This window comes from Mytilus trossulus, chromosome 3 (genome assembly GCF_036588685.1).
Source record: "Mytilus trossulus isolate FHL-02 chromosome 3, PNRI_Mtr1.1.1.hap1, whole genome shotgun sequence".
NCBI classification, from domain to species: Eukaryota; Metazoa; Mollusca; class Bivalvia; order Mytilida; family Mytilidae; genus Mytilus; species Mytilus trossulus.
In genome coordinates this window covers 16,467,033-16,487,630 of record NC_086375.1, presented here as the reverse complement: position 1 = coordinate 16,487,630, position 20,598 = coordinate 16,467,033, and the positions used below count along the sequence as shown (strand labels likewise).

Sequence of the window (20,598 nt, the reverse complement as noted above, 5' to 3'; positions counted from 1 at the left end):
AAAAAAAAGAATGCATACACAATATTCATACGTAATAAACAATCAATATCAAGCAAAACATCTGGCTTATGAGACATTATATATGAAATATTATTTACAAATTAAAACAATGTAACAATAAATATATATATATGGTTTTAAAAAAAATGTCACACCACTAAGTGGAATAAATGAAGACTTCTTTCTGTATTAATATTAAAATCATCCAAATATGACATATTTAAACAATAGTTTGATAAGTCAAACATTCAAGTAATCTTGCACACCACTGAAGTCTTTTGGTTTGATCTGAAATAGAAAACAAATTAATTGAGATCGTTTTAGGTGGAGTTCGTGTTGATCAGCTTTTTCCCCCTGTTGTGTTTTGTGTACTTTTGTTTGCCATTTTATCTTTTTTCTTATTTGCCATGGAGTTGTCAGTTTATTTTGCACTTATCGGTTAAAAAAGGCTTTTTGATATGTGACATTATGTATAAATTTTACTTGGTGGGGGAGGGGTAAGGGTACAGGGAGGGGGGAAGGATATTATTTCACCAATCTTTGGAATCTAAATAGTTTAAAGAGAAAAGTCTCCTCCCCCCCCCCCCCCCCCCAAAAACACACACACACACAGCACTGAAACTTAAATGGTCGTTTCCCTTTTATGTAGTTTTTGTAATAACATTCTGGCAACATGTGCGAGGGGGATAGGACCTTTATCGTGACTTCTGGATAGGGTGTTTTTAAGCTTAGGATTTCGGGATCGACAATTTCAGGATCCGGGAAATGTTTTTTTTTCCAATTTCGGGTTGTCGGGGTTTAAATTTATTAAAATTGGGGACCTTGGGATTTTGCGTTTTTGAGTCCAGGATTTCGGGATCGGGACCCCTCCTATCCCACCCGGCCCTTCATCTGCATATGGTGCGTTTCGTTGTTGTTGCTTGTTTAACTCGCAGTGTCATTTACAGGTACCAATTATATTCATATACAGTATATATATCTGATACTTATCGGCTATCTTTAAGCATTATGGATACAGCATCGTGATAACTGTAGTAAGTTGGAATGCCTTTAACTTCTACTTTTGAGCAACCTTTGACATAGACATGATCAATCAATGTACCACCTTCTGTTGTGGCCTCTTCCACTAGCTGTTGAAATCCTTTTGAAGTCATATAGTCCAGTATGGATCTTTCTCCCTTTAATATGTCTTGATTAAAGTCACCTAAAACAATGATATTGTTTGAAAGTTCAGTCAATTTGCTTACAAACGAAATAAATGTTTTAAGAAATATTCCAATTTGATACTTCTGAGTTCTATATATTGTTGCCACAAGGACATTCATGGTGGGAATTCTGAAAGTCATACATTCTAGATTTTCCACGGTAATGTTACAATTTTCATATTCAGAATCTGTTTTTACATATACTCCAACTCCTCCGTGGCCCATAGCTTGCAAATTCATAAACACAGAATTAGTCGGTGTGTAGGCTGCAGATCTTGGTTGGTGATAAAAATCATAGTTAGGAAGATAAACATGATCAGAGGAAGATTCAAGCCATGTTTCAGTCAGACAGACATAATCTGCATCTGTACAGTCTGAATTAGCCACTAAATCATTTTTATGAGCTCTTAGTCCTTGGATATTGTGATAAACAATAGTTACAAGTGTTTCTTCAGATGATGCTTCTACATTTTCAGTCAGATAATGTTTCATTGTTTTTATGCCTTTTATGATATCAGGATCACAGTATATTTTTTTACCAAGTGTTTTGTCATCAATTGGTAATATATGAAGCCCTTCTTTTGTAGTAACTCTACTCAATGCAACATATGCCTGGCCATAAGTGAAGCATTTATTCAAATCCACAACTGCTTGTGAAACTGTCAAACCCTGAACTTTATGAACAGTACATGCCCATGCTAACTGCAAAGGAAACTGTTTTCTCGTTCCATTTTTGAATGGTATGTCCTCTGTAGATGGTTCCAATCCAACGCATCTTTTCCCATTTATTGTTTTTTGAATCTTAGCGTTTTTTCCTACTCTCTCATTGTCAAAATTGATAAAAATAACATTCGGCAAAGACCCTTCTAAAAATTCTGCAATGCTGACAATAGTGCCCATTACCCCATTTACCAAGCCATCATTGACGGCTTCATTCTTTTTCAGCATTACGCGGGCTCCTTCAGCTAATAGAATTGAAGTTGGGAGACAAATATCAGTTTGTGAAAAATTTGCTGTTTTCTTTCTTAGTTTTCCTGTAGCTTTATTTTTTTCAAAATCTTGTGCTTCAATTAACTTAGGTTCACTGGACAGTTTAATAACCATTTCAGTATTGTGAATATTAATCTCATTATTAGTAGCATAAATGTGTAAAGCTTCATCTGTCCCACTACCTATACACTGCTTTAACATTTTTAAATCTGAGGATTCTAAAGGAGAATATTTGTCTTTTATCCTAAGTCTATTCAATAACTGAGCAAACAAACCATCTTCACGTTGTCTCATGACTTCATCTAATTCTACAATAGTGAAGAAATCGTTCCACAGATAGTTCAAAGGATTCGATGGATCATCTACATAAAGTTTATCAGTTTTTCGGCATTTTACTGGTGGTAACTGAAAAAAATCTCCAACAGCTATCACTGAAACCCCACCAAAAGGATCTTTTTCAGGTCTTTTCTTGATCTGACGCAACCGTTCATGAATGAAGAATAACAACCTCTTGTTGACCATTGAGACTTCGTCTATGATTAAAATTTGTAAATTTTCTAATTTTGACCTTAAAGTGTTCAGCTTATCTTCACCAAGCATCGCTTTGTCAACAGTAAGAGTTTTGAAAATAGAAAGAGCATGGTGAATCGTCAATCCATTTATATTGAAGGCTGCAGTGCCAGTTGGTGCAGTCAATAAAACTGTCAAATCGTCTGGACTAGGAGAGCAGCGAGCAAGAATTCTTGTGGTTTCATAATGTAAGCATTTAATCAGATGGCTTTTTCCTGTTCCAGCTCCGCCTGTTACAAAGACGTGAAAGGGAGGGGGATTTTTACCATTGGCTTTTAGGTTGCACCATTCTCTTACCTTATAGAAAATACGCCTTTGTTTCATGTTTAAACCTCTCAACAAGGGTATAACTTCCGACCTTAGTAAACAAGTTTTAATCCCATTTCCACTAACTATTTCTGGCTTGTTACTTTTATTTAAATCTGGTATTCCAAATTCAGGACTGTCGACTTCTATGACAGTTGAAGATTTGGCTGCTTCAGTGCATTCACGTCTTTCACTCTCTGTTTCTGGACATAGGTCTGCCCACGCATCTTCTTGGTAATCATTTTCTTCCAATTTTTTTTCTGCAGCTTCTAGCTCTTTGCCACTTTTCACAAAGTTGGACATGTTAGTATTAACTATTTGTTCGACTTTAACAAGAACCTCTTTCTGATTATACCTGACCATTCCTGATTTGTAAAACAATTCATATGTCAAAAATTGTGGCGGTTTCAACTGTTCCTCTAATCTGTAAGGTAAATATAACTGTAAAATACTTTGGTAGTACTGTTCAGGCGATGTTTCAATGGAAAATCGTGCATATTTGATAATAGCAGGCTGGGTTCTTGTCCGCTTTCTGATGTATCCCATATCATTTTTAAGTTTGAATGTGGTATCTTCATTTATTTTATTTGGAATCTGTGTTTCTGCTAAAACTGAAAACTCGGAGCAAAATGAAGCTAAACACATCTGATTAAATAATTCAAGTTCTGGTCGACTTTTATATCTATCAGTAATGCTTTTCATCCAAAGTTCGATATCATCACCGTCATCAATGTCATCATCATCATCGATTTCCTTTGAAGGTTTTTTTGTATTTGCGCTTTTAGATTTGATTAAAAGTTCTTTTAGAGGAATACTCATTTTACATGGATTTTCTCCAACTGGAATGAATTCAACTTTTCTTGAACATTCTTTCAAACTTAAGCCGATCACTCTAAAAACAGCTTCTTGGGCACTCAGCTCTCGAAAGTGAAAGTATGCAGTACCTACTTGTTTCATTGTATGTTGTGCATTCAAATTTCCATCAGCGGCCTCATTTTTTGTTTGTTGTAGCAACAATCCAAGTTCACGTTCTGATTTACTGATGTAACTTATTATATAAACAACACAAGAATAAGCATCTAATATGTATTGTATGTCCATATTTGCATCCCATGCTTTCAGGAGATGCGGGTTGTACTGATTGATAAACATTTCATTTTTGTTTCTTTTTAACACCACAGTATTTCTATATGTAACTGACCTAAAGCATTCTTGAAAATCTTCCTGAGATACTCCTGCCCTTATGAATAACTCCGTAGTAGTTAAATTTTCCTTTTCACAGTCTTTGATTACAGCCCATAGAGATTCTAATATCTTTTTAGCTTCTAATGAACTAATTCCCGATTTTGGTTTTTCAACATCATCATCGTCAACATCTTCATCAGTGTCATCAGCAACACTACATTCTTCTTCATCATCCTTAGGTGGGCGTGATATAAATGTTTTTTCAGAGGGTGGTCTTGGGAAATTAAAACGACACACAGTTCCCTTTTTTCTACAACTTTTTGAATGTGTTTTGCTATGTTGTTGTACAGTTGTGACAATGTCTTTTAGCTCTGAGTCCTCGGTTTCCAGCGGTAGTTTACATGTTATATATTTGTCAACAAACTCAGTTACAATATCATCTTCATCTTCATTAAATTTTGGGGCATCTTCTACCCAGAACAAACAGTGCGTGTGTGGAGAACCTCTCTGTTGAAATTCAACTCTATAAAAGTAGTCTATCACATGACCAATTGGTTGAGCATCTGACATTATAACATCTTTTAGAAATCTTTTAAATCTACGATCAAACATTCGTGCAGGTGTAACAGGATTACTACAAAGGACTTTGCACTTTTCATCCCAAGTAAGTTCATCAAACTTACGAATATCTCCTTGTTGCTTCAATATTGTTTCTATGATTTCTTTCCATCTGAAGTCTGCAGAAGAAAACGAGGCAAAGAATGTGGGAATACCTAACTGGCGAATCATAGCAAAAATATTCTTTTGTTCAGCTTGCCAATAAGGAGGTGTTCCTCTTACAGGTTTCATAAACTTTATTGCCTCATCTTTTCGGAATAACCCATGTAATGTGTCTTTATCACATAGCATTTTGCCTGTTACTTTCTTTCCATTTGAAAACACCGATCCTTTCCTTAAGGAAATTTGAACATTTGACATAACTCTATCTAGTTCAGACATATATTGACAAAAGAATATATAAGAAGTATCTCTTGCAAATCGGTTTTCTACACTCATTAATCTCAGATTGAAATATCTTAATAAAGATAACTTTTCTTCTCTCTCTTCATTCAATGTGTTTTTACCTGTAGGATAATGTACTGGAAACGTTTGAGCTTCAATACCCTTTGTTCTCAAAAGACTTACAGGGTTATTTTCCTCTGCAGGTGATAGATTGAATTCCTTATCAAACAATGCATCTAAAGCTTCCTGTGCAATATCAGCAGGCTGTAAACATGTGTCCAACTGAACGCCCTGTAAAGTATCATCTAAGTATGTATCCGCTTCATTTGTTTGTTCCTCTGTATTTGCCCTATCTTGCAAATTATCATTTAGCGTTTCATTTGTTGTTGTTGAAGTGTCCATGCTCTCTACTTCCGGGCAACAGTCGTTATTTTGTAAAGGAATAGGGTTCAACCACTTTTCATTGATTACTATATTTGAATACCACTCATTTTTTTCTTTTAAAAATAGCAATGCTTCTTCTAAATGTTTAGTATCAACAAATTGATATTCCTCATAACCCTTATACTGTAATTTCCTTTTGAGCTTCACTTTAACTAAACAATTGTCATCTTCAGATCTAGGCAAAGTAGTAGTTACCTTAAAAATATCTGACGGTACACAAACACATGGTCCATGAACAGCCTTTTGGCCACCTTTAGGTAGAGCAATTATCTTCATGAAAGGTATATTAAGAGAAATTAAATGTTGTTCTAGTTGATTTAATTTGCTAAGTTCATTAGGAACATCATCTAATAATAAGTTGTTAAAAAAAGATTCAGCAGGCACTTTTCCTTTCTGGATCTTTCTGTGACATGTGTAACAAATCCAAAGGGATTGTCTACTAGTTCCTTGATACTTACATTCATCTTCGCATTCGTCTAAACATTTATGCAAATACTTATCAGAGATGCAAGTGTCTGCTACATCTTTTACAGAATCCTTTTGATATAAATCCTTCTTATATTCCATTACTTGATTTTGAAATGAAAGTCTAAAACAGCAAGCACAAATGTATTCAGGTCCTTCACATACATCTTTCTTAAATTTTTCAATAACTTTTGTAATGTCTTTTCCTTCTTCTTTAGAAAGAATTCTTTTAGACAAAGTCTGACATTTAACATTCTTTCGATGTTCATCATCAGTAGCATACTTGTGAATGCTTGTCTGTTTCACCTTAGTTTGATGTTCATCATCAGTAGCATACTTGTGAATGCTTGCCTCTTTCACCTTAGTTTGATATTCATCATCAGTAGCATACTTGTGAATGCTTGCCTGTTTCACCTTAGTTTGATATTCATCATCAGTAGCATACTTGTGAATGCTTGCCTGTTTCACCTTAGTTTGATGTTCATTATCAGTAGCATACTTGTGAATGCTTGCTTGTTTAATTTTAATTTTGTGTGCATCATCAGTAGCATATTTGTGAATGGCTGCCTCTTTCAATTTTTTTCTGTATTCATCATTATTTTCATATTTTTTAATGCTTTCATTTTTCTTTTCTTTCCTGTGTTTTTCGTCTGTCATATACTTATCCTTTGAAGCTTTTTTAATATCTGATTTATATGTGTAATCATTCTGATATTTCTCCCTTCCTTTTCTTATTTTCTGAGCTTTGTACGAATCGTCGTTCGAATACTTTTTCCTTTGTGTTGATAATGTTTTGTATCTTGATTGAGAATCTGTTTGATACTTTAATTTTTGTTTTTCAGATTTTGATAAGTATTGTACTTCATTTATAGCTTTGTCTGAATGAATTCCTTTCTGTGACGATATAACAGAAGAATTGTTTTCATTATTTAAACCACTCGTCTGTTGATCTTGTTTTCTGTATTTCTTTGAAACAAATAAATCATTTTGCTCACATTTCCTTTTCATTGCAACTCCCTTATGTTCAAGTGGTTTGTGCATCTCTGGTATAACTGATAATACAACCTCATAGTGTTGTAAGTCTCTGATGTGTTGAAGATAAATTGCTCTATCATTTATTTCACTGTTTGTGTGAATTTGAGACGATGAATACTTTATCCATACTCCATTATAAAACGTATAGATATCCGTTTTTAGAAGGTCTGCTGCAGCGATTATTTCCAATGCAGTTCCCCATGAATTGTTCTCTCTCATTTTTCGACCACTTATATGTTCTTCTACTGTACCATATTGGTTTTCTAATAGACTAGTCAAATGATTTGAAATGCTCAAGCTATGCTTAATTATGTCTTGTCTAACCTTTTCATGGAATATTTGTGTATGTGAAACAGCGTAAGATATTGCTCTAAAGAGACAGTTTCCATCTGCTATGATGGACTTTGTTTCAGAGGGATGGCCAATATTACACGATTCTGAACTGCACATGTTTTTATTCACTTCTTTTGAAGATATATTCAATATTCCACAGAGTTTCCTTTTAGAACAGAAATCTAATGGCTTAAAGGAATAATTGGATCTACAATCAGACATTATTTCTATATCAGAAACTTCATCTTCTTTAATAAATGTACATGGAGACCCTACCTTTGAAAAATCTACTGATTCCATGTCATCTGATATGTCCATTAACCTGTCGGATTCAATGTCATCTGATACATTGTTTGATATGTCCATTAATATGTCTGATTCAATGTCATTTGAAAGATCAGATACAAGTCTTTTGGTATTTTTCAACAATCCTCCCTTTAAATTGTCGATTGTTTCTTCATTAGTCTCATTTTCTTCAATATTATGCTTATTATCTAAATAACCTAGTATTGGTACACTGTCTTGTATTTCAATATGTTGCGTATTATCTTGCAATGTCATATCTACATTACTGTCAACTGTGTCTTGTATTGCAACAGTAATTCCTGTTACATCAAAAGGTACAGATTGATCACCCTGAACAAAATTACAGAAGTGTTGGTAAACAGCTTGAATGTCAGGAAGTTCAAATACAATACTAGAACCATAATTATCTACTAAACCAAAACGATTTCTTGCATGAGAATCAAACATATATATTTTGTTATTCTGCTTTATTACTAATGATGTTGTTGCTCTTACAGTAACAAAGCATCCATCTGAGTCTATTAATGCATATTGCAGGGCTTGGTCTAAGGGTAAAACACCATCAAAATCTGGGTCAACGTCATGTACAAATGCACAAATGGAACGTTTCTTGTGACAATGAATAATACGATTTCTAAGATCTACAAATTCTGGAAGGTCTTCCACACAGAGATAATTATTAGTACCGTGCACAGATGTATAAATATCGTTACCTTCAATTAGTATATTGTCGAGATATAACTTGTTCCATGCACAAACTGGTTTCAGTTTACTATGCACTATTGCAGATAAACAATTACTAACACATTGTTTCCCAGCGTTTTCACCAAACCTGGTATTTCCTTGATGGAAACTACCCTGAATGAGTAGATTATTTCCTTTTCGTGTTACTTGTGATCTTGATAAATCATATAAAACTACTGGATTTTCAAACCTGATATTTGCATGCATACCTGTTTTCTGTTCACCTTTCCATAAATTGGAATCTACAGATTTGTCTGCTTTATTATCAATGTCATTTTTATTATTTCTACCCAGACATGCCTGTTTGTTTTCTAACTGATTGTTGATTGAATCTGAATAACGTTTTAGTTTACTCAATTCTGAATTGTTCAAATTAGTCTTAACTAAATGTATGTTGCAGTCAACAGAAGGAGCAGTCAATTCATTAACAGTTTGATACTGTTCAGTGGTATTGGCAACAATATGCCCAGTTAAATCATTAACAGTGTGATTGCAATTAGTTTTATTGACAACAGAAGGAACAGTCAATTCATACACAGTGTGATCATGGTGAACCTGTTCAGTGGTAATGGCAACAGTATGTCCAGTTGAATTATTAACAGTGTGATTTCTTTCAATTTTATTGACAACAGAGTTAACAGTTAATTCATTATCAGTGTGATTACTATCAGTTTTATTGACAACAGAGTTAACAGTCAATTCATTATCAGTGTGATTTCTTTTATTGACAACAGAGTTAACAGTCAATTCATTATCAGTGTGATTTCTTTTATTGACAACAGAGTTAACAGTCAATTCATTCACAGTGTGATTTCTTTCAGTATTATTGACAACAGAGTTAACAGTCAATTCATTATCAGTGTGATTTCTTTTATTGACAACAGAGTTAACAGTCAATTTATTCACAGTGTGATTTCTTTCAGTATTATTGACAACAGAGTTAACAGTCAATTCATTATCAGTGTGATTTCTTTTATTGACAACAGAGTTAACAGTCAATTCATTCACATTGTGATTTCTTTCAGTATTATTGACAACAGAGTTAACAGTCAATTCATTATCAGTGTGATTTCTTTTATTGACAACAGAGTTAACAGTCAAATCATTAACAGTGTCATTTCTTTCAATTTTATTGACAGCAAATTCATGAACAGTGTTTTCTCCTTCAGGATAACCATTCTCAGTGCTTTCTCCTTCAATTTTATCAATATCAGTAGACTGTTGCAAAGCCTCCTCTGCCAACCTTCTTTCTCTCATTCTTAGTTTTTGTTCTTTGGCTTTGGAGGCTTTGCTCTTATTTGATTTACGTGGCATCACCTGAAATGAAAAAAAAATGTATAAAAATATTGTTATGACAATATCAAGTTTTGTAAAAATTTTACTATTATCAGTACCAAACTTATGTCATGTCCAACTTTGTTTTTAAAGCTTGAAATGCCCACAAAAAAAATATAAATAAAATTTTTAATCAAATCAATAGTACACTGATTGATTAACCTGTTTGTTTCAAGGATGTAACCTTAAAAACATTTTTGTTTACACTTTGTGAAACTGTTCATTTGAACAAAAGTTTTTATTGCATTTGAGAAGCTGATGAAACGATTAATATATTTAAATTCAGAACTCCATAATGAACACAAAATAATATACATCTAAATGCATATTGAAAAAGTTTCAAGCATTAAATAAATCTACAGAAAAAATGCATAAACATACATGTATCCATATTCATAAAAAAATATAACTGCTTGAAACCATTGACGGGTAAAGAATGCTATGCTAACTTAAAATAAACATTGTATTGCATTTATCAAATATTTTAAATTTGAGTTATCTTTCTTTTATCATATAAATTGCACATTTATATACCATGCTTAACTTATTTAATATATGATTAAATGGTTTTCTTGACAAGTCTGGTTATTTAAATACACATCATTTTGTGAACTATCACCCCTTTTTTTTGGTGAAGTTTGTGTTGTTTATTCTTTAGTTTTCTATGTTGTGTCAAGTGTACTATTGTTTGTCTGTTTGTCCTTTTCATTTTTTGCCATGGCATTGTCATGAGTTTGACTGTCCCTCTTTTGATTGATGAGTATAACAATATTATTAATAAATTGCATGAATGGCCTGGATAGAATGAAAAGAATGTTCACTTCTCTGCACTAAAGGGTTGGCAAAGTATTATATAGGCAGGATAACCCAAATGGACAAACTTTTATAGGGTATGCAATACTCCCAGAAATGGGAAATATTGAGCAATATCAATTGTTAAGCTTTTTTATAAGTATGCTGAAAAAAAATACTTACTCTATTGGTAAAGTATAGAAATCAGCTATGGATGTAAACCAACTAGGCTAAAATTCCAAAATAAAATGCTGAAAAAAAAAGTGATAATAAAAGCTATGAACGAAGATATCACATATTGTTGATGTAAACAGTATTCAAACTACCTCTTTGACTCTTTAACATGTTTAAACATTCAATGTACATGATTAAAATAAATGTTAAAAACAATGTGAAAAGAAAACAAGAATGTGTCCATAGTACACAGATGCCCCACTCGCACTATCATTTTCTATATTCAGTGGACCTTGAAATTGGGGTCAAACTTATAATTTGGAATTATAATAACAAAGATCATATCATAGGGAACATGTGTACTAAGTTTCAAGTTGATGTAACTTTAACTTTATCAAAAACTACCTTGACCAAAAACTTTAACCTGAACTTTGCACGATCATTTTCTATGTTCAGTGGACCATGAAATTGGGGTCAAAACTATAATTTGGCATTAAAATTAGAAAGATCATATCATGGGGAACATGTGTACTAAGTTTCAAGTTGATTGGACTTCAACTTCTTCAAAAACTACCTTGACCAAAAACTTAAACCTGAAGCGAACGGACCCACAGACGGACGAATGAACGAACGGAGGCACAGACCAGAAAACATAATGCTCCTCTACTATCGTAGGTGGGGTATAAAAATATTATAAAAGCATTGCATACATGTTCTGCTGAAATAGCTGAATAATTGTAAAATCAAGAATGAACGTCATTTTATGCTTGTAACCGACAAGCTATAAGACTACCTAAAGTCACAAGAAAGAGGTACAAATTATTAACCAAACGCAAAATTAACTATTGATACAGAGAAATATCTGACCTTTATATCAATTTCAAACTCTAATGTAAATACTGATATCAAAATAGCAGTACTGTAATATGATTGATTGTTGCTTACTGGTTACCTAACGTCCAGTGGCAAATATTTCATGCATGTTCATGACGATAAAAACTATAATAAGTAAAGTCATGATACATGTGTAGTATGAAAATACTCAGTCAAAGTCATGTTTTTTAAACCATGACAGAATGTGTTTATTTTTAACCTAGTTCATTTATATGTTTTGGATTCAAATATGACGTCAATTTTCACAGAACTAGTACAAATTTTTATTTAGGGGCCAGCTGATTTTCTTGCTGTGTTGAAGACCCATTGGTGGCCATCGGCTGTTATCTGCTCTTTGGTCAGGTTCTTTGCTCTTTGACATATTCCCTATTTACAATAAACTCTCTCTAGAAGGCCAAGTAAGGTATGAAGTGAAGTTAAAGAACCCTTGATTGTGATTGATTGAATATTGTTCTGTTATACCGTTGTCCCAGGTTAGGGGAAGGTTGAGTGCTTGCAAACATGTTGAAAAAACTCCGCCACATTTTGTTTTATGGGCCAGTTCCAAGCCTGTAGTTGCTGTTTCATGTCTATCATATTTATTTTTTGGTAATTGTTTTCTTATAAATTATGCCCTTAGTTTTCTCAATTCAATTGTTTCATATTTCTCATGTTGAGGGCCTTTTATAGCCAACCATAGGCATACAGAATGTGTTTTTCTCATTTTTGAAGGCCGTACAGTTTGGTTATAATTGCTTACATCTACTTCATTTGAACTTTGTGACCTAGCGAATTCAGACTATTTACCACATGATCAACTTGACAGTATCATATGCATGATATGTTGAGCAGGATCTGCTTACTCTTTTGGAGCACCTGAGATCACCCTCATTTTTTGTTGGGGTTCGTGTTGCTTAGTCTTTATTTTTCTATGTTGTGTCCAATTATTTGTCTGTCCTTTTTTTTTAAATTCAAGCGTCACTGATGAGTTTTTTGTAGACGAAACACGCGTCTAGCGTATATACTAAATTCAATCCCGGAATCTTAATGAGTTTATTTATGTATATGTAGGTGACCTCTCTTGATTATACTTACTGCTTTGACAATGTCTGATCAAACAACAGCTTTATAAAAATGTCTTCTACAGTATTTCTTCAAAAATCTGCAAAAGAAAAATACACTAAAAATTATATCACCATTTAACAATCTTTCTAAATACATATGCAACATTTATCATTTATAGTAAAAACAAATCTTCCACTATTGATGATAAAAGACTGAAAAAATAATAATCAAAAAGTTAAAAACAAAAAAAGCCTTTTGTATTTGATATTTTTGTCCAATATACATGATTTTTTTTTATTAGTTGGTATTGGCCTTGAATATTCTCAGATCTGTACTTGGTGCCTTTTTGATTTTGGGATGTATAACATGTATAAGTATCCCTCCATATCAACTCTGTTTTTGTTCATGTAATTCTATTTGTATCTATCTATCAAGTTAAGCCTTTTTTAACTGATATTCATGATATTTCTTCTTATGTTGTTCTGTTATACCGTTGTCCCAGGTTAGGGGAAGATTGAGTGATCGCAAACATGTTGAAAAAACTCCGCCACATTTTGTTTTATGGGCCAGTTCCAAGCCTGTAGTTGCTGTTTCATGTCTATCATATTTATTTTTTGGTAATTGTTTTCTTATAAATTATGCCCTTAGTTTTCTCAATTCAATTGTTTCATATTTCTCATGTTGAGGGCCTTTTATAGCCAACCATAGGCATACAGAATGTGTTTTTCTCATTTTTGAAGGCCGTACAGTTTGGTTATAATTGCTTACATCTACTTCATTTGAACTTTGTGACCTAGCGAATTCAGACTTTTTACCACATGATCAACTTGACAGTATCATATGCATGATATGTTGAGCAGGATCTGCTTACTCTTTTGGAGCACCCTCATTTTTTGTTGGGGTTCGTGTTGCTTAGTCTTTATTTTTCTATGTTGTGTCTAATTATTTGTCTGTCCTTTTTTTTAAATTCAAGCGTCACTGATGAGTTTTTTGTAGACGAAACACGCGTCTGGCGTATATACTAAATTCAATCCCGGAATCTTAATGAGTTTATTTATGTATATGTAGGTGACCTCTCTTGATTATACTTACTGCTTTGACAATGTCTGATCAAACAACAGCTTTATAAAAATGTCTTCTACAGTATTTCTTCAAAAATCTGCAAAAGAAAAATACACTAAAAATTATATCACCATTTAACAATCTTTCTAAATACATATGCAACATTTATCATTTATAGTAAAAACAAAACTTCCACTATTGATGATAAAAGACTGAAAAAATAATAATCAAAAAGTTAAAAACAAAAAAAGCCTTTTGTATTTGATATTTTTGTCCAATATACATGATTTTTTTTTATTAGTTGGTATTGGCCTTGAATATTGTCAGATCTGTACTTGGTGCCTTTTTGATTTTGGGATGTATAACATGTATAAGTATCCCTCCATATCAACTCTGTTTTTGTTCATGTAATTCTATTTGTATCTATCTATCAAGTTAAGCCTTTTTTAACTGATATTCATGATATTTCTTCTTATGTTGTTCTGTTATACCATTGTCCCAGGTTAGGGGAAGGTTGAGTGCTCACAAACATGTTGAAAAAACTCCGCCACATTTTGTTTTATGGGCCAGTTCCAAGCCTGTAGTTGCTGTTTCATGTCTATCATATTTATTTTTTGGTAATTGTTTTCTTATAAATTATGCCCTTAGTTTTCTCAATTCAATTGTTTCATATTTCTCATGTTGAGGGCCTTTTATAGCCAACCATAGGCATACAGAATGTGTTTTTCTCATTTTTGAAGGCCGTACAGTTTGGTTATAATTGCTTACATCTACTTCATTTGAACTTTGTGACCTAGCGAATTCAGACTTTTTACCACATGATCAACTTGACAGTATCATATGCATGATATGTTGAGCAGGATCTGCTTACTCTTTTGGAGCACCTGAGATCACCCTCATTTTTTGTTGGGGTTTGTGTTGCTTAGTCTTTATTTTTCTATGTTGTGTCTAATTATTTGTCTGTCCTTTTTTTTAAATTCAAGCCTCACTGATGAGTTTTTTGTAGACGAAACACGCGTCTGGCGTATATACTAAATTCAATCCCGGAATCTTAATGAGTTTATTTATGTATATGTAGGTGACCTCTCTTGATTATACTTACTGCTTTGACAATGTCTGATCAAACAACAGCTTTATAAAAATGTCTTCTACAGTATTTCTTCAAAAATCTGCAAAAGAAAAATACACTAAAATTCATATCACCATTTAACAATCTTTCTAAATACATATGCAACATTTATCATTTATAGTAAAAAAAAAAGTCTTCCACAATTGATGATAAAAGACTGAAAAAACATAATAATCAAAAAGTTTAAAAAAAAAGTCTTTTATATTTGATATAATCATGATTATAGTCCAAGTAACATGATTTTTTTTATTAGTTGGTATTGGCCTTGAATACTCTCAGATCTGTACTTAGTGCCTTTTTGATTTTGGGATGTATAAGTACCCCTCCATGACCACTCCGTTAAGTTAAGCGTTTTTTAACTGATTTTTATAGTTTCTTCTTATGTCATGTTGCTGTGTTTGTATACACAACTATGAAGTGTTCCCTCCAATGATAGGAGCACGTACATTTTTTGGAGACGTCTCAGGTGTTTTCCTATGGTAATAATAGCAACATGCAGTATACATGTAACTTACTAATTAACCATCATTCATGATATAAGTTTTTATAAACAACTTTAAATTTCTGAAATTTGGCTACTACAGACGAGAATTTTTCTCTTATTATAATCTTTAAGTAAGCTTGCATTATTTCTGTTAATGAACATGTTGCAATTGAAATTACAAAATCGCAAGGCACAAAATCCATGATATCAATTAAAATCATACAGGTTTCTACCACTAACTCTTTGCTGAAATATATACTTTTTTTTAACTTTTTTTTTATAGTGAACAAATGGCCCACTCCTTTGACAACATGGGCCATCAACTCTAAAAATGGCCCATTGATTTTATTATTTGGTGGCCCTGGGCCCATAGAGAACAAATCTTTCCAGATCACTGGTTGTAGGAAGTACATATAAATGTGTAATACATGTACATACCGAGAGACAAGGGTAAACTAAATGGCCCCTCCGCTATGTCGGGGGCATAATAATTAAGCATGTACACCTTCTAACCATTTAATACACCAAATATAGTTGACCTATTGATAATAGTTTGTAAGACACAGACTTAACCATAAAAACTAAAAATTGACCTTTAAACCATGAAAATGAGGTCAAAATCATATGAACCATGCCAGACACGTCACAGACATGTACAACTGACAATCATTCTTTCGATTTAATATACATGTAGTTGATCATATGACCTATTGCTTATAATATCTGAGAAAAAAACTCTGCCATAAGAACTTAACATTGAACAGTGAATCATGAAAATGAGGTCAAGGTCAGATGATACATGTACGTGCCAAACAGACATATACACCTTACAATCCTTCCATACAACACATATAGTGTAGTTGACCTATTGCTTATATTTTGAAAAAGCCAGACCAAAACACAAAAACTGAGCAATGAACTGTTAAATTGAGGTTGAGGTCAAATAAAACCTGCAAGACTGACATAGGTATACCATGTATACGTCATGGTGATAAAATATTTCCATAAACCAAATATAGTTGACCTATTGCATATAGTTTAAGAAAAAAAGACCAAAACTCAAAAACTTCACATTGACTTAGTACTGCACCATAAAAATGAGGTCAAGGTCAAATGACACCTGCCAGTTAAACATGTAAACCTCACAATCATTCCATACATCAAATTTAGTGAACTATTGCTTAGAGTATCTGATATATGAACTTGTCTAGGAAAACTTAACCCAGTGTTTTCCCTAGGCTATTCATGCATTGCGGTACCGCTACGCATAGAATTTTGGCCGCTATGCATCCCGCTATGTGTGAAATTTGTATTATCTTGTAATATACAGTGACAATTGACAACTGACAAAACTCTACAGGTGTTTCAAAATCACCGGACTGATAATTGATCATAATTAGATGCAACGCTCTGATTTTACAACCATGTTGATTAGAGATAACAACATTCAAGATCCTCGTATTTTTTTAAGCCTCCGTAACTTTGTCAGACTTGTGAGACAGCCTTTTTGGTGCCTTTCATGGTCTCGCACTTACTGACAGTAAAGCCATGTATACTAATTAAACGATGTTTGTGACCAAAATTATGTGTACACTTTTGAAATGAAAACAAAACTGGTTCCACTTCCTCATAAAATTAACGGTAACCAGTCACTGAAGTCGTCCTAATAATCAATCGTGACTCGTCTAAAATAAACACGAAGACAAGCGGGCAGTTACGAATTAATATCTTCTGACGCAAAAATGTTCAATGTTTTTTTATTTTCTGTTATAATTATATTTTATTCAGTCTATGAAACATAAATCAATCAATAATTACCAAAATTTGACATTTTCAACACACGTGGTACTGACTGTTTTCACGCTTTTTTTTTTTTTAATAATCACTTATTAGGGAGAACGTCAAACCTGGTTTACGAAATTTTTGCAAGGAAGAGAGTATCAGTTTATTAATATTGATGGCGTTGAGTGACATTCTGCGTTAACTTATGGTAAGTAACAATTAAAAAAGTGCACACAGATATGCACTAGACCAGTCAGACTATTGGCAGTGTACGTTAACTAGTCCCAGCTTATTTAAACTAGACACTGGCTTCCGGCTACAACTCAATGTCTCAGGCTGACATCACGGGTGGCTGATACAGCAGGCTTGCCATTGATTGTATTACATACAATTTATCTGTATTTACTACTAAGTATTAGTCCAAATAATTATGACGTCTTGAAAGGCTATTATAATTTTTTTCTTTGACGCCTTACTTCGACGTCATAATGCTGAAGCCGCCATTTTCGGTTGGACTTTGAGAGCATATTTTGCTCTCAACTTTGAGACCCAATTTAGCCATCAAATTTTCAATGAAGGCTAAAACAAAATGCATAAATAAAAATTCTTACCTTTTATGTGTTTGTTTGTGCAAAATATTTCCAATTAATCCCTACAGAAATAATAATATAAGTAACAATTCCATCCGAGGCGGGAACATGTCGACTGCATTTTTTAAAACGTTTGTCTGATTTCTTTTTAGGAGATTATAAAATAATTTTTACACCGAACTCGGTAAAACCCGAGTTTCCGGAAACATTGTTTAACATTATCCGGAAATTCAGGTTGGTCAAAATGTACCGAGTTTGGTTCAAAAATATATTTTATACACCTAAAATGAAGCATCTTGAGGAGAAATCAGCTAAACGTTTTTATAAAGCAGTAAATTCCATATCAAAGACCAGCTGAATATATGAGTTTGGCGTTATGACGTTGATGTAAGGCGTCAAAGAAAAAAAATATAATAGCCTTTCAAGACGTCATAATTATTTGGACTAACTAAGTATATAATAAACTGTGATATTCATACTAATGGAAATAATATTCCAGAATACTTTTTCCTTTTGGAACTTATATAATGAAGGAACTTCTATCCTGTGACAAAAATGCGTGCAATATTTAGGGATACCCGTACGGTGACTGGTGAGCCCGTACGTTATTATTTACCATTGGCATTGTATTGTCCTTAATATTTTTGGGACCTTCTTGTGTTTTTCAGGGATGACATTTCAATCACGAGTGCTCGAAGTAGTAGGAGGTAGTCCAAATAAGTATGATGTCTGGCAAGGCTATTTTCTTTCGTCCCAGAAAAAATAAAAAAAATAGCCTTGCCAGACGTCATGATTGTTTGGACTAGGTCCAGGATGAACAGATGGAAATTATTAGGTCACTTGTTCAAGCTTCGTCACATATGATTGATAGCGCGAAGATTAATTATATAGAGTTGAAAGTGTACTGTAGATAATCATTCTCAGGTCTCGTGAATCTTACCAAGTTACCTTTTTTAAATATTATTTCTTCTTCCTCGTGTCACGCTATAAACATCAAAGTTAGCTAGGCGCTTTAATCATACATCATATATTAGGACAAGTCGTACTAATATTAGGACAAGTCGCCCAAATGTTAGAAAAACCAACTCGTCCTCTAGTTATTTTTTGTTTGTTTTTGTTTTTGTTTGCGTGAGCCCTCTATCTAGACATCTTTGATATTGAGTGTACATTAAATTATCAGAGATCTATTAGCCTATATGTCCAATGTATTTTTGTTTTACAATTAACTTTATGACTAGACCTGTGACAGAGCTCAACGTAGAGGCCATAGACTATATATAGATGCATGACATTTCATTATAGACAAACAGATGTGACACTAGGTGACAGAAAGAAAACAAAGAAAATTAGTCAATAAAGGGCATACGATACAGGTACAGGGGAGGTAATGATATTGCTAACGTAAACTGAATAACATATTATTTAAACTAAACTGTTACTTTCGCGACGTCAAACTGTGACACATCTGCATTTCGGGAATTGGTGCCTTTTTCGACTGATTGTATCATTCAAACTGATTTAATTTTAAATGATTTGCTGGACCCCCTCTTTTTCAAAATGACATTCGGTTTGAATACGGTTTATTTATGACAGTATAATCAAAAGAAAATGGAAGGAAAGACCTATCAATTATTCAAGAAGAATTGAACTTTAATATTGTTCTTACATCTCTTCTGAAAAAAAAAAATCCACCACCTTGTTATCACTTAAACTCTGAAACTACAAGTCCAATCGATCCCAAAATTTACAGTCAGCAGGGCATACATGTACTAAAGGTTCATAAAACAACGTGGTGCCGATATCTCTCAAGACTTTTCCTAGAGAAAAAGAATGGCAATGCCGTAAAAATCGCTTGCTAGGTCCGTAATTCTCAATGAAATCCTACAATAAAAATGTCCGCTCCTGGATTGAAAAACTTATCTGTTACAAACTGGTGCTGAAAAATGTACATTTTAAGAAAATAATCCTTAAACGTGTTTTAAAGTTACACCGGATCAAATAAATCCAAATCATGCACTGCTGGTGAACTGTGATCAAAATGTCAATTTCCTATAATGACCAAAGAAATTACATTGTGTACATTCCATCTCTATAGGTGGCACGGTAGTATTTCCTGGCCATAAGGGATAATGATAGCCTTTTTAGAATTTTCACCACTTTCTAACATTGCAAAAAATTCTACATTCACAGTTAACTGAAGTACTTTCATTTTACCATTCAGAAATGAATTTGGATATGTACCATGACCGTTTACTTTTTTTGCTATTTTTAAAATCCTAAGGCCACTAGTACTTTTAGGTCTTTTACGGTGCAGTGAATGCAAAATTTAAAAAAAATCTCAAAAATTCATTTTCATCTGTATATAAAATTATTTCATATTTTTCTACACCTGATTCATCACTCAGTTTGGGAAAGTATGTTCAGTTGATACTGTATTTTTTGTCCAATCACACTGTTTAGATACATTTACCTTAGTAGGGTACACAAAAGAGCAACCTAAATTCTGGAAAGCAAATACTACCGTGCCACCTTAACCAAGACATAACAAACTTGAAACCAGTCATGACACCTATGATGCATAGACTTCTTATTTTGGAACATATTAAAATAAAGAATACTTGTCTGCACTCATTTCTTACCAAAAAAAAATGAAACATTACATCTCTACCCAATCTGGCAGATTTTCACTTTTTTTCATCTTATCATTTTTACTTAAGAAGTGAACAA

General features: G+C 33.1%; 1 protein-coding gene across 1 annotated transcript; it reads right to left on the bottom strand.

The window, feature by feature from the left end:
- Positions 1-986: 986 nt before the first annotated feature.
- LOC134710508 (uncharacterized) lies at positions 987-18,866 on the bottom strand. Its single transcript, XM_063570878.1, has 6 exons — positions 18,812-18,866; positions 13,917-13,983; positions 12,855-12,921; positions 10,896-10,963; positions 6,829-9,902; positions 987-6,750 (listed from the first exon to the last, which is right to left on the bottom strand). The coding sequence occupies exons 5-6, from the start codon at positions 9,897-9,899 to the stop codon at positions 987-989; spliced, it is 8,835 nt and encodes a 2,944-aa protein (XP_063426948.1). The 5' UTR covers positions 9,900-9,902; positions 10,896-10,963; positions 12,855-12,921; positions 13,917-13,983; positions 18,812-18,866.
- Positions 18,867-20,598: the final 1,732 nt, after the last annotated feature.

Bases quoted from the DNA above. Each gene is read 5' to 3' on its own strand.
- LOC134710508 (XM_063570878.1), bottom strand. From the start codon at position 9,899: ATGCCACGTAAATCAAATAAGAGCAAAGCCTCCAAAGCCAAAGAACAA. The intron at 6,751-6,828 runs GTATATGACAGA...TGATGAATACAG, and splicing joins AAAAAAGCTTCAAAGGATAA to AAAAAAATTGAAAGAGGCAG.